Source organism: Chlamydotis macqueenii, chromosome 5 (assembly GCF_036417535.1).
Source record: "Chlamydotis macqueenii isolate bChlMac1 chromosome 5, bChlMac1.mat, whole genome shotgun sequence".
Lineage (NCBI taxonomy): Eukaryota > Metazoa > Chordata > Aves > Otidiformes > Otididae > Chlamydotis > Chlamydotis macqueenii.
In genome coordinates this window covers 62195547-62207963 of record NC_141560.1, presented here as the reverse complement: position 1 = coordinate 62207963, position 12417 = coordinate 62195547, and the positions used below count along the sequence as shown (strand labels likewise).

The 12417-nt window shown below is 37.1% G+C and overlaps 1 protein-coding gene across 8 annotated transcripts in view; it reads left to right on the top strand.

Moving 5' to 3' along the window:
• The window catches only part of BTBD10 (BTB domain containing 10), a 30688-nt gene that overhangs the window by 16874 nt on the left and 1397 nt on the right, over positions 1–12417 (top strand). For all 8 annotated transcript variants that reach the window (XM_086750080.1, XM_086750074.1, XM_086750076.1 and 5 more), the window contains 6 exons: positions 4148–4341; positions 5015–5300; positions 7460–7562; positions 8302–8422; positions 9567–9764; positions 11077–11187. In XM_086750080.1, the coding sequence (XP_086606206.1) occupies positions 4188–4341; positions 5015–5300; positions 7460–7562; positions 8302–8422; positions 9567–9764; positions 11077–11187 (973 nt within the window). In that variant the 5' untranslated portion in view covers positions 4148–4187. The remainder of the gene's footprint in view (positions 1–4147; positions 4342–5014; positions 5301–7459; positions 7563–8301; positions 8423–9566; positions 9765–11076; positions 11188–12417) is intronic.

Below are 12417 nucleotides of genomic sequence, written 5' to 3'. Positions count from 1 at the left end.
GTGAAAACCAGTTTGGCTTGCCTGTGTCACTGGAGACAGGTTTGTAGTTAACGTTCCATTTTCTACAAACATTAGGACTTCTCGAACAAAATGCACTGCCAAGTCTTAGTTATCAGCTTAAGAAATCAGTATTTTAAAACTATGAGGAGAGAGAGTGAATGTTTTGGTCTTAATAATGTGTGAAGTAGTAACTCCGAACAAGTTTTGAATTGCTAGTATGGAGCAAAGGGTTTTTGCATTCCATTGCAGAAACAGCCTCCTGTCCCCAGTGGCTTTATTGGGAGTGGGTGGGAGAATGATATTATTAACAAGCCCTTCTATAAATAAATAAATAAATAAAATTGATAGTTCTGATGTCTTTACCTCTTTGAACACATGCAACTTTTTCTAAGCCTCTTTACAGGAAAATATAAGCCACAGGTCATCTTTCATATGTAGTGGCCACAGATGTAACTCCTTTTTCAGACTAACTGGTAGAATATCACAGTGACAGTTTTCCCAGTGAAATATTGCAGGGTAAAGCCAGTGACTGTCTCTTCCAACTTGCTAAATTCCACCTCTTTATTTTCTTTTTTTTTTTTTTTTCAGATTTAAACTCATTTTCATTGTCTTTTTTTATTGTAGAGCAAAGTTGTGTTTCAGTGGTAGTATTTATCTTGAGTACACATGCTGTTGAACAAATGGAACTTCAGATTTTGTAGAGTATGTATCCAACAGACCAAAGAAATTCATTTGTTTTTTTTCGTGTAGTGTGACTCAACACCTATGAGATTTAAGATTGACATTTTAGATGGCTGTTATTGAGTGAAAATTCGTGATTCAGGTGGTACTGTCTCAAGCCAAACTGCTTGAATTCTCTGAAGTCTTGCAATTATGGCTTACATCTTGCGTCTTCTGACTAACAGATGAAGTGCCAGTCTCACAGCATCAATCTGTACACTAAAGGGAGGAAGGTACAATACAGAAGCAGAGCAACTGAATGGTGTGACCAGCTGCAATTTGAACAGCTTTTAGAAATTATTTACTAATCTATCCGTTTCAGAAGGAATTGATTTAATATTTAACGGTCCTGTCCTCCTCCAGCTGGCAACCTCTGCCTCTTTTGTAGTGTAGTGCAGTGTGCTGAATTGATGGTTCGTGTGTCCGTGCTCAGAAGGGATGGATGTGTCTGGCAGCAGGAGGTGTGTTACTCTGCGTGCGCTGCCCCTTTCCTCACAGGCTTGGTGGCTGTATGTTCCAAGGCAGAAGTAGCCCCAGTTCCGATACTGGGAAAGCTCAGCTGAAACAGTCATGCCCAGCGTGTTTAGTCCTTTATTCAGACGTGACTAAGGAGGAAGTATGATGCTAGCTGAGTCAGTGTTACTTCCTGTAGCACCTGTTTTTCTCACCCTGGTAAAGAGATTATTAACCAGAGTTTGCCCTACTTCAGTGTGAACTCTGAATCACTGCTTAGAGGGTAATGTGGCTTTAGATGGTTTTCTGGATTAAGAATCGTATTTTAATTGCCTTCCCTGTTAAAGGGTAATTCATGTCTGCTCTGCCCAAATGCGTGATAAGCCTGCATTATCCTTCCAGTGGTTCGGTTTCATTTTCTTTTGTGTTTCCCTTATTCAAAGCAACTAGAGTACTTTAGCTACTGAGAAATAGTGAGTCATACCTTTTGATACTATAAATGTGGCACCTGCAAAATTCTGGTTTCTCACAGCATGATTAGAAGTATTATCAGGGCTAGGATCAAAGCGCTGCTTTAACAAAGGCCTAATCACATGGGGCTTTATTAGGATTTACTGAGATATTTTGTCACAGGGCTGTTATGTATGTGATGTGTTTTGGTACTCCACACACACACCCCCTCCACCCACACCCTTTTGTGGGATAGTTGGTTATACCATGATGAGCAAATACAAAGGCGCAGATGAGATACCGAGGTAATTGGTTGGTGTGTTTTGTTTTGTTTTTTAGTTTGACTATTTCTTGGGAAGTTTAGCTGTAGTAGTAATGAATATCATATATAAACAGGGGTCAGACTTTGGTGTCAAGTTAGATTTTAATCATAGGCTGTAATACACATTTTTCATAATTTGTGGATATATTTTGTACCTATTAAAATGGTTATGTTTTGTATGCGTATCTATGTGGAAGAAAAGGTGCAAAGATTTTTCCTAAATTGTTGGTGTTCTTGAAAGGGAGGTTTGCAGATCTCACTCTTGCAAACTTTTGCACATTTTACTTTCGTAATACAGAATTTACCTTTCCCTAATAGAAAGGTAAAGCAAGTAAGGAGACACGTTAGCTATGCTGAAATGCTACGTATCTTAATATGTTCAGAATTGCATTGGAAGTCTTGAGGAAAATTGTATTTCCTTTTGTTGAAAGTGGTTGGATCATCTTTATTCTTGAACTGTAAATCTGAGCGCTTCCAGCCATAAGCAAGGCTTGCAGTTCTTTTACTTTATTCAATAGACCTTTGGCTGACTTCATATCCTAAAGATGCATGTCTTATTGCAGGATATTTTAAGCTTGGCAGGAAACAGTATTGCAGCAGATTCTCTCTGCACCAAACTTCTCCTTTAACAGATACAAGATCCTTCCCTTATTCAAATAGGGTAGCTTCCCTCATTCAAATAGGCTTCTGTTCCTTAGCTGAGAGGTATATTTCTTATTCTTTGCATTGTGCTAATACTAATTTTGTGCCAATGCAAACTGTGTGAGATCTATCATAACCTTTTTGTTCTGATCGGTTACTGAAACCTGAAGCTGAAGGTTGTTATGGTAGATACTCACTTTTTAAAATAGTCTTGATCTTTTTTTTTTTTTGTCATTACTTCTAAGCAACTTGAAAAGAGAACATTCTGCTCAACTTGCTTGTACAGTTTGTGCTTTTAAAATCTGCGGTGTTTTTCTCAGCTAGGTCATTATTCTTATCTCTTTGCGTTCTTGAATCCTACAGCATTCCTAGTAGTTGTATTTAAGGTCTCTTGGTAAAAGCTGAAGAATTTGCAGGTTGCGAGCAAGTGGGGCATTGATGCTCCTGTGGCAAAATGTTACCCTTCTTTGTCAGACCTGGTAGCTGTGCAGACATCTGTCTTGGTTATCCAGTACCTGAGGCTTTTGAAAAGTTCTTCAGTTAAACCCGCAAATAAGGAGTGTTGTCACACCCACACTTGAAAAGCAAATAGGAAGGGTACTGAGTTAGGAGTTCCAGTGGGGTGCAAGGACACAGATATGTCTCTGCTGTCCTAATATAAACATTTCTATTTTAAAGAGTTCAAATTAAGTATTTTTTTTTTTTGTAAAATTCAACAATAACTGTTGTAAGTTGATATTGAATTTTTAGATGGTTTCTGAGAGTACTGATCTTGAAACTGACTGGGTTTCTTGGTAGGTTTAATAATTAATTGCAAAAGGTAGTCAATATCTTAGTTTAAGGAGTTCAAGGCTTCATCAGTCTAAAAAAGATCTTGCACTGTTACATTAAAACTTGCTAGTTTAGAACAAATGTCCTACTTGTTACTGACAGTGCTGTAAGTCTTAGCTTTAATAATATAGTTCATATGTTTGCTGTCTGGGTTTTAGTGGCTTACTATTGTTCCTTCTAAGAGTAACTGAAAATTTTAAAAAGAATGCACAGAAGAAATAAACCCTTGACTGCTATGTCTTGATGGATCAAGTAGTTTACAGCTGTCTATCTTTGTAAAGGGCAAGTTGCAAAAAAAGCAAAGACAATACTGAAAGCTTGTGCTCTGCAAAGGGTTTTCCAAAATAGATTTAACTGGAAAAAAACGACCCCTAACTTTTAATTTCATGACTTGATTAGAACATGTAATTTAACAGTAAGAATCAAAACAAAATGCTCAGTTGTATTTGACTTACCTGTTCTGGAAGGGATTTCTGTGAATACAAGTGCACAGGCAGGCTCAACTGATCAGACAGTGTCTCTAGATCACACAGCAATAAACGGGTAATTCTTGCTGTCTACTTAATGATCCAAATAATTGTTCATATAAACATGAGTACAGCAAAGAAAATGGAAGTGGATAATAGTAATCTTCAAAACATATACATGGCATGTGAATACCTTTAAAATGTAAATGTGCAATGTTTCTGATATTCCAAAATGCTGAACGTTTCTCATTTCTTTTTTCAGTACCTCATCTCGTATTGCTAAAGGAATAGACTACACAAAAATGAGCCTCCATGGTGCAAGTGGTGGACATGAGAGATCCAGGGACAGACGCAGATCAAGTGACAGATCTCGTGACTCATCCCACGAAAGGACAGAATCTCAGCTCACTCCATGCATCAGGAATGTTACTTCACCAACAAGACAGTATCATTCTGGTGTGTTCAGATCATAGCATTTCAGGATTAAAATTCTTAAACTTAATGATTATTTTGTTAAAATAATACAATAAAAAGCATTATTTGTGGATGCCACAACGTACAGATTTCTTACATGTGCCCTGGGCTGAGAGTACCCTTTTTTGATAGGTTATAACTTTTTCTTCAGTCTGCAGCGTATATTCCTACATGATCCTCTTATTTAATTCAAATCACAAGAACAGTCTAGTTTTTCTAAGATGATGATGACTAAACACTTTCCCTTTACTTGGTAGAGTGTAAGTATTTAGAAATATAGGAAATACTTTTTTGAGTGACAAGACTTGATTTGTTTGTTTGAACTGCAGCACTAAACGCCAACTGTGATGCATAGCTTCTATATTATGCTGAGTTGCTTTTTCAGTACTAGAATGCTATATTTTTCTTGTAAAGGCTTTGGGGAGGTGAGATAGCTTTGATGTCTAAGTGGCAGAAGCTTCAGGATCTCATATAAAGACAGTTATTTTGAAGGTTTCTTTAACTAGGATAGAGTTAATTGAAAGGATTTCTGCTTAACTTGTCAAGTTGCCATGTTTTGTGCTTGGAAAGACATGAACTGCATAGAGCTCCTGTAAATCTATAATTTCATTTTCTGGTTTTTTTTTTTTCTCCTTCCACCTTGTCCCCACTTAAGATCGAGAAAAGGATCACAGTTCATCTCGACCAAGTAGCCCTCGTCCTCAGAAGACTTCCCCTAATGGTTCCATTGTTAGTATGGGGAACAGCAGCAGAAACAGTAGCCAGTCAAGTTCAGATGGGAGCTGCAAGGCTGGTGGGGAAATGGTATTTGTATATGAAAATGGCAAAGAGGGAGCTCGGAATGTAAGAACTTCTGAACGAGTAACACTCATCGTGGATAATACCAGATTTGTAGTAGATCCTTCTATCTTTACTGCACAGCCTAATACGATGTTGGGCAGGTTTGTATCTTTTTGTTTTCCTTAATCTCTAACTGTAGAAGAGAGCCATAAATGCTTTGTAGATGCTAAAACTGTTTAAATAGCTGTTAAACTCATATTGCTACAGCTGATCTGCTAACATTTAATATTATCAGTTTGCAAAGGTCTTTAAGTAAAAAGCAGATGTAAGTTCTCCTTTGTATTTGGCAGAGATGCCAATAGATGTCTATTACCTAGAGACAAAAGAGTTTGTAAATAAATTAATATTTCACTGTTTCCTTCTGTCTTGCTGGGCATTGCTTCTGTATTCAGTCTGCCTCATTCCATCTCTTGTTTTTAAAGCTAGTTGCTTCATAAAACAAAGTAGTCAGTATAGGTAGTCTCTTTCAAAATAGCAAGGAGGAAAACCTTGAAGGAATTTATTTTGCTTAATGAGCCTACCCTGACAGACTACCCTACTCAGACTCAGCACATTTATCTTCTGAAATCCTTTTTGGACAGGGCAGTGTCAAGTAGATACTCAGTATAACAGATCAGAGCCTCTCAGCAAAGAGACCTAACACTCAAAATGGTTCGTAGTTGAATGAAAGTGCGCAATATGTGTGTAATATTTTCTGTAGAAACTGTAATGAACAACATACGTGTTTACTTGGTAGGAAAAGATTCTATATTTTACTTGCTCAGATACAGTCTTTCTGTTATCTAAATGTAGACAGCACCACTTGCAAACTTGTGGCAAGAAAGAAATGAAGGTTTATGTCTGTGTCACTTTGGATTTGGCTTTTTCATTAAAATGTGTCTGTTTCTCAGCCCTTAAGAATATAATCATATTTAAAATAGATATAGCTATATAAAGCTATTTGTCAAGGCACAGGTAATAAATATACTTAAACAATTTCTTATTTGTTTAAATCACCACTATGTGGGATAAATAGTACCTTGGTTCCCTATTTTGTGAAAAGTGAGGGAAGAGTTACAGAGAAAGCAAAAAATGCTTCTCTGTGAACTGTAAAGGGAAATAAGTAGAAGTAATAATTAATAGAATTAAATCCTTGATGTAAGGCATTTGTATAATACATGTATACATGTAAATATCCAGACTAACAAACTGGGACTGTATCAGTGTGAAGTTACATGGTGAAATAATTTCCTTTTCCATGCCTAGCCTCAGAGTAAGTGGTGCTGGCTAATATACTAAATTTTTTTTGTGTTGCTAAGTTACTCTCCCTTTGAGATTGGTTCAAGGAACAAGCTTATTTTATCTTCTGCTAATTCAAAACTAGGTTAATAAAGATATGGAAATACTGCTCTAAAATGCAAGTTATTTATAAACCCACTGTCTCCCAATGTCAGTTCACAGGACACTAAACAGGAACAGCTCAGCTAGTGTGTTAAGTTATTTGTTCTCCATTATAACTGCACACAGTACACCAACTCTGTTTCTTTGGCTTGTGTGTATGAAAGCAAAGGTTTGCCATCAGATTATATTTGTAAATAAAACAAAGAGTAAATGGCAATACTTTTTGTTAGCATAGAATGTAATTCAGTATCAGAGGTGTGTTTTAGAAAGTCAGATACTGTTTGGGACTTGTCATTTTCTCCTTACTCTAACTTTCCTTGTATCCTAGTGAGGAGAAATATGCTGTACATGCTACACTTAAGTACAGATATCTTCTACCAGAATGTTATTTTAAATTTTGAATTAACTAAATATTTTAAATGAAATTGAATTGAAATTTAAATCGAGGTGAGTTGCATGTACTTGAACACTAAGTTCTCTTTCTTAAAGCTACCTCAAATGTCTTTTAAATGATGAGAATTCCACAACAAAACCTCTTGTTTGGCTACATTACCCCACACGTGCCAAAGGCTACTTGTTCCGGGTTCCTCTCACATTTGGCACAGTCAGGAAATGGTCTGGTCTAACTTTTGTTTTGATCAAAGTATACTGGCAAGTTAAGATTGAAGGATAAAACTAGAGTTTCCTGAATTACACTATCGTGCTTTCTATTTTCTAGGAGTCTTGCTAAACATAAACCAAACTGAATAGTGTACATACATACAAGATACAATAGATTGTTTTTTCCCCTGCCGTTTCGGTACAATTTTTGACACTTCAGATTTACAAAAAAAAAATCATAGTAAGGAATTCTAACCGAATTACTTCTGTTCTTGAGCAGGATGTTTGGATCAGGCAGAGAACATAACTTTACACGTCCTAATGAAAAAGGAGAGTATGAAGTTGCTGAAGGAATTGGTTCCACTGTGTTTCGTGCTATTCTGGTGAGTTTTCAGGGGCAAGTACTATGAGTATTAAGAGCCATAACTTCTTTATTTAGCCTTACTTGCATATCTGGATTTGTGGAGGGTATAAATACTATTCCTCCTTCTCCAGAAGGGAAAATGTGCTTGATATGAAAAGACTCCTAGGTTTTCTAGACATATGCATGTGACAGACAGGGAGAGAGAAAGCATGCGTGAAATGAACCAAAAAAACCGACTGCCTGCGAGAAGTTTGTTCATCTTCTCCTATGTATCTAGTTCCCCTAGTTCAAATATATTCAGCCCTTCTTGTGCTGACATTAGATGAAATAGAATACTGTAAGTTAACTTACTGCAGGTAGCAGGAGAAAAGCAAGCTTCAGTCTGAGAAGAAAATGTTCCCTTATGTATTTCATATCTACACAAAGAAGTAGAGCTGCCATACTGCTTTGTGAGCAGAATTGGAATAGCAAAAGCTGGGCAAAGAATAGAGTAAAAGACAGTATACATGCACCAAAATGATCAGTATTAATACTTGTCACTTAAATAACAGTTTTAACCAGAGCTTACTGCTCTGAAAGCAGCTCAGAAAATTGACGAATTTGAGGATAATAACATTCATAAAGTTTAACATATGTTCATCTTTTACATTTTAGGGGGCTTGCTTGTGGAGAAAGCATCATAAATAAAATAAAATGTTTCTGTGAGTGAATGTTGAAGTGTATTGTGGTTTTTTTTTTTGTTTGCTTCATTACTGTAGGATTACTACAAGACTGGAGTGATACGCTGTCCTGATGGGATATCTATTCCTGAATTGAGAGAAGCGTGTGACTATCTCTGTATCTCTTTTGAGTATAGTACAATTAAATGCAGAGATCTTAGTAAGTACAGAATTTATTAAAATTATTTGAATTATACAGACTAACTTAAGCAAGTTGGGTTTAATTCCAAGTTGTATCCTTTTATTGAAGTAAGGAACATGGCTGACACTACATGAGCAAAATCTGTCCTTTTTTTTTTTTTCTTGTATAATAAAGCCCTAAAGACAATGGAAGTACACTTTTTGAAAAATAATGTTTCTGATATTTCAGTATCTAATATTTAGATATTTTTCTGCTGTGGTCAGCTCTGTGGAATACTTAAACAATGGGAGTTGGACTAGATGACCTTTAAAGGTCCCTTCCAAACCAGTCTGTGATTCTACTGATGCATTTGCAGTACAGATCCAGTAACATGAAATTGTATCTTTTTTGCAGAGGAGAGGGAGAATAGTTCATTCAACTCCTTGCTTAAGAGAATTAAGCTGTGTTGCTAGCAAAAGTAGCACAGCTTTGCTCATGGTCTAAGGTGCATCATGTGTGTAGTGTCTCTTCAGCTTGTTCCTTCCCTGAGCACAGCCAGAGTTTCGGCCAATGTTTAAATGATCTGGCCTGTGTCTTTGGTTCCTATGATCTCATGGTGTTTGTGCAGGGCCAAGCTGTGGCATTCCTGCTGTGAGATCTGCGTGGGGCAACTGTGCCTTCACTGGCAGTGCGTGACCTCACGGCGTGTCACCTGCTGAGTCACACTCTCGGTGCACTTTGTCCTTAGCAGCAGCTCATGCTGTGAAGGTTTTGAGAGGCTTTGTTTTTAAGCTACTGCTTATGAAAAGTGGGTTGTGTGCTCTACTCTTTCAGCAACTGGCTTAAATAATGTTTTTTCTAGGAAGCCTGAGAGGAGTCTTACATACAATTACCAAATGTTTAGCAGTAGTAAAACATGAAGGACGTCTCCTCAAAGTCACTCCTCTGCCTGCCCAACACTATGTTAATATTTGCAGGACAGTCCTATTAGTTTGAACTTCTAGCGTGGCTTCTGGTAAACATTTGAAAAAGTTCTAATCTTATACAAACTACTAGACTAAGTGTCTTTACAGCTGTCTGCAGTAAATACTACAGAATAAACAGAACTGCTGTGTTTCTTATTCCTACCTTCATGTTTTTTACCAAGCTTTCAAAAGTGCCTATGCTTAAAATTTTGTTCTAGGTGCTCTCATGCATGAATTGTCAAATGATGGTGCTCGCAAACAATTTGAGTTCTATCTAGAAGAAATGATTCTCCCATTAATGGTAGCCAGTGCCCAGAGCGGTGAGAGGGAGTGCCATATTGTTGTGCTGACAGATGATGATGTTGTTGACTGGGATGAAGAGTATCCTCCACAAATGGGAGAGGAGTATTCACAAAGTAAGTTTATTTTCATTGTTTCCACCAAGCCACGCGATGGTAGAGGTAGTAGTAAATGTGCTGATTTAACTTTTATGTACATAAGCACTGTTACAAAGTCTTTACAACATCCCTAATGCCTCACCAAAAAAAACCCCTTAGTTTTGGTAGTTATGCTTAATATTTTGTTCCACAGAAGCATGTTACATTCAAATCTAATTAAAAAGAGAAGCTAATTTTTATTATTAAGGTATTGTTGGTCAATGAAGGTGAAGGAAATACTTTTTCAGAAAGAGCTTGTTGAGAAAAATGGATGAGTCATGTTTACTGTGGTAGAACAACTAGAGGCGTTTTTTGAGGTGGGGAAGGGGGGAAGTGCCTGTTAGTATTTTGGAAGTGTAACAGTTTGGTGTACAGATGAGTTAGAGCACCTGTGAACAGAGTACCCTTCCCTGCATCAGCTGAAAATGTTCCTTCAGTGTGAAAACTTGAAATTCGGGGTTTTGTGGGGGCATGTAGGAGCTTGAGGTACTCTTTGTACTCCAGAAGTATAAAATCATCTTAGAGGTTTCTTCAAAGTATTGTAGTTTTGGGTTTTATTTTTTGTGTGTGTGGTTTTTGTTTTTTTAAATAAAAACCCAAAACACCACAAGAACCCCTTACACTTCTGGAGGATGCAAAGCTGCAGCTGTTCCTAAAGAAGGGAGGTTTGCTGTGAATATAGATCAAATGGAGCTGTTCTAATGTGGTAACACAATTGGCTCAGGTTTCTAGGACCTTTATGTCTCAAAGATGTCAATTAAAAATACCCCTTACCCTAAGTAATTAGTTAGGCACCCACTTGCCTTTTACATTTATACTTTTTGTGAACAGATTTGCATCTCTGCAGCTGTACAGGATTGATTGCCCCAGTCCCTCCTTTTAAGAATGGAAAGTTGTTGGGGTTTTTTTTTGTTTTTTTTTTGTTTTTTTTTTAATGTCTGCAAGAATTCCATCAAAAAGGGAAAAAATGGAGATGTCTTTTGTGGAGGTGTGGTTGGGAGTATGTAATGTGGTTTGCTTTGTGAATTGTCCTGTTGCATTCCTAAGTTCAACAAAAAAAAACCCCTAAGTGTATAAACCAGACTAAATTGATAGGGAGAAAAGGCACATGTGAGCAACCCATTTCACAGTGCCTTCAGCCACTTTTCTCGAGAGTTCTTGAGTCTGTCTCCCTGTTCTGAAACAGAAACACTAGAGTAAAGTGAAACAGTGAAAAAGATAAATCTTTGTGTTTTAAGACTAGAAGTTCAATCTTTTAATACAGTTTTTACTGATTAAAATGTATTTTTAGTTATTTACAGCACAAAGCTCTATAGATTCTTCAAATATATTGAAAATCGAGATGTGGCCAAATCAGTTCTGAAGGAAAGGGGGCTCAAGAAGATCCGACTGGGCATTGAAGGTAAGAGAAGCATTGCTTGCATGCTGACTCTTTTGGGAATGTCTGCTGCACTTTTCTGCTTTATGATCATCTCTGCAGTTACAAAATAAGGGTTGGTATTGTCTTTCATATTGAGGTTAGTTGATAAAATGGCCAGAGGGGGAGTAGTACCCCATAAACAACTGGTCCAGCTAGAAAACCTGATCACAGGCTCGTGACTGGTCTACAAGATGTATCTATCTGCTAGACAGTTTGCAGAGCAACTGAAGTGGTTTCTACTGATTTATGGTTTGTATCTCATGCCATTTGCCCTTTAGTTTTCATGCAAAATCTTTTCTGTACTTTATTTGAGATAATGATGCATTTTTACAGCTTTGTATTCTGTTCTTGGTCTGGTGTCCCTTTCAGGGCTTGAAAGGAAAAGTTTTGTGTTAAGTAGCAGGTAAATATTTTCTTTCAGGAAATAGGAAACTATCAAATGGATCATTGAAGTGCAAAGAAATATTAATCTGAAATTAACATCTTGTAAGTTAGGAGGCTGATCTGTAAAATCTCAGTTCTGGCTTTGCAAAAGACAACTACATGAAGTAGCCTTAGATTTTTATTGTGAATCTAACAACTGGGTTTTCTTGCATTTCATTTTCCTTCTGATTGTTGACCCAAATATTTAAAGATCTAGCCTTTATAATTTGCAGGATTTCACTCCCCAGATTGTCATAGTTACGTTTGTAATTTGCCAACCAGAAGCAAATGCTTTTAACTGCTTGCGATCTCTAAAATAAGCAAGTATGTTCAACTAAACAAGGTCTGAGCCTGTAGGCTGAAATGCCATTCAACTAAACGAGAACTGGTTTTGTGTGCAATACTGGACAATACTAGATTCTTTCTGCTGGCATTTTTTGTTTTAGACAAAAAGAAAAACTCCTTGACTAAACTGTAATACTAGTGACCCATAGTAATATGTCGCTTTCTAGTAATGAAAATTATTGTGTAGGCAGAGGGGAGAAATTACTCAAACACAGCACAACCAGAATTGATAATTGATCTAAACCAATGTATTTTTGTCATTTTGGGGAACTGGGAGGAATGTGCTAGGATTCCACTTAATCCTTAACTTAAGCCATAGATCAGAGCAACGCTGTTCTCTGCTTTTGAGATCCCGTTTCCTGCTTTCCAGTTCATAGTGGTTTAGAAAAAGCCGGCTGCTTTTGGCTTGAGGAAGGAGCAATAGGTTTGCCTATGAAGACTGGA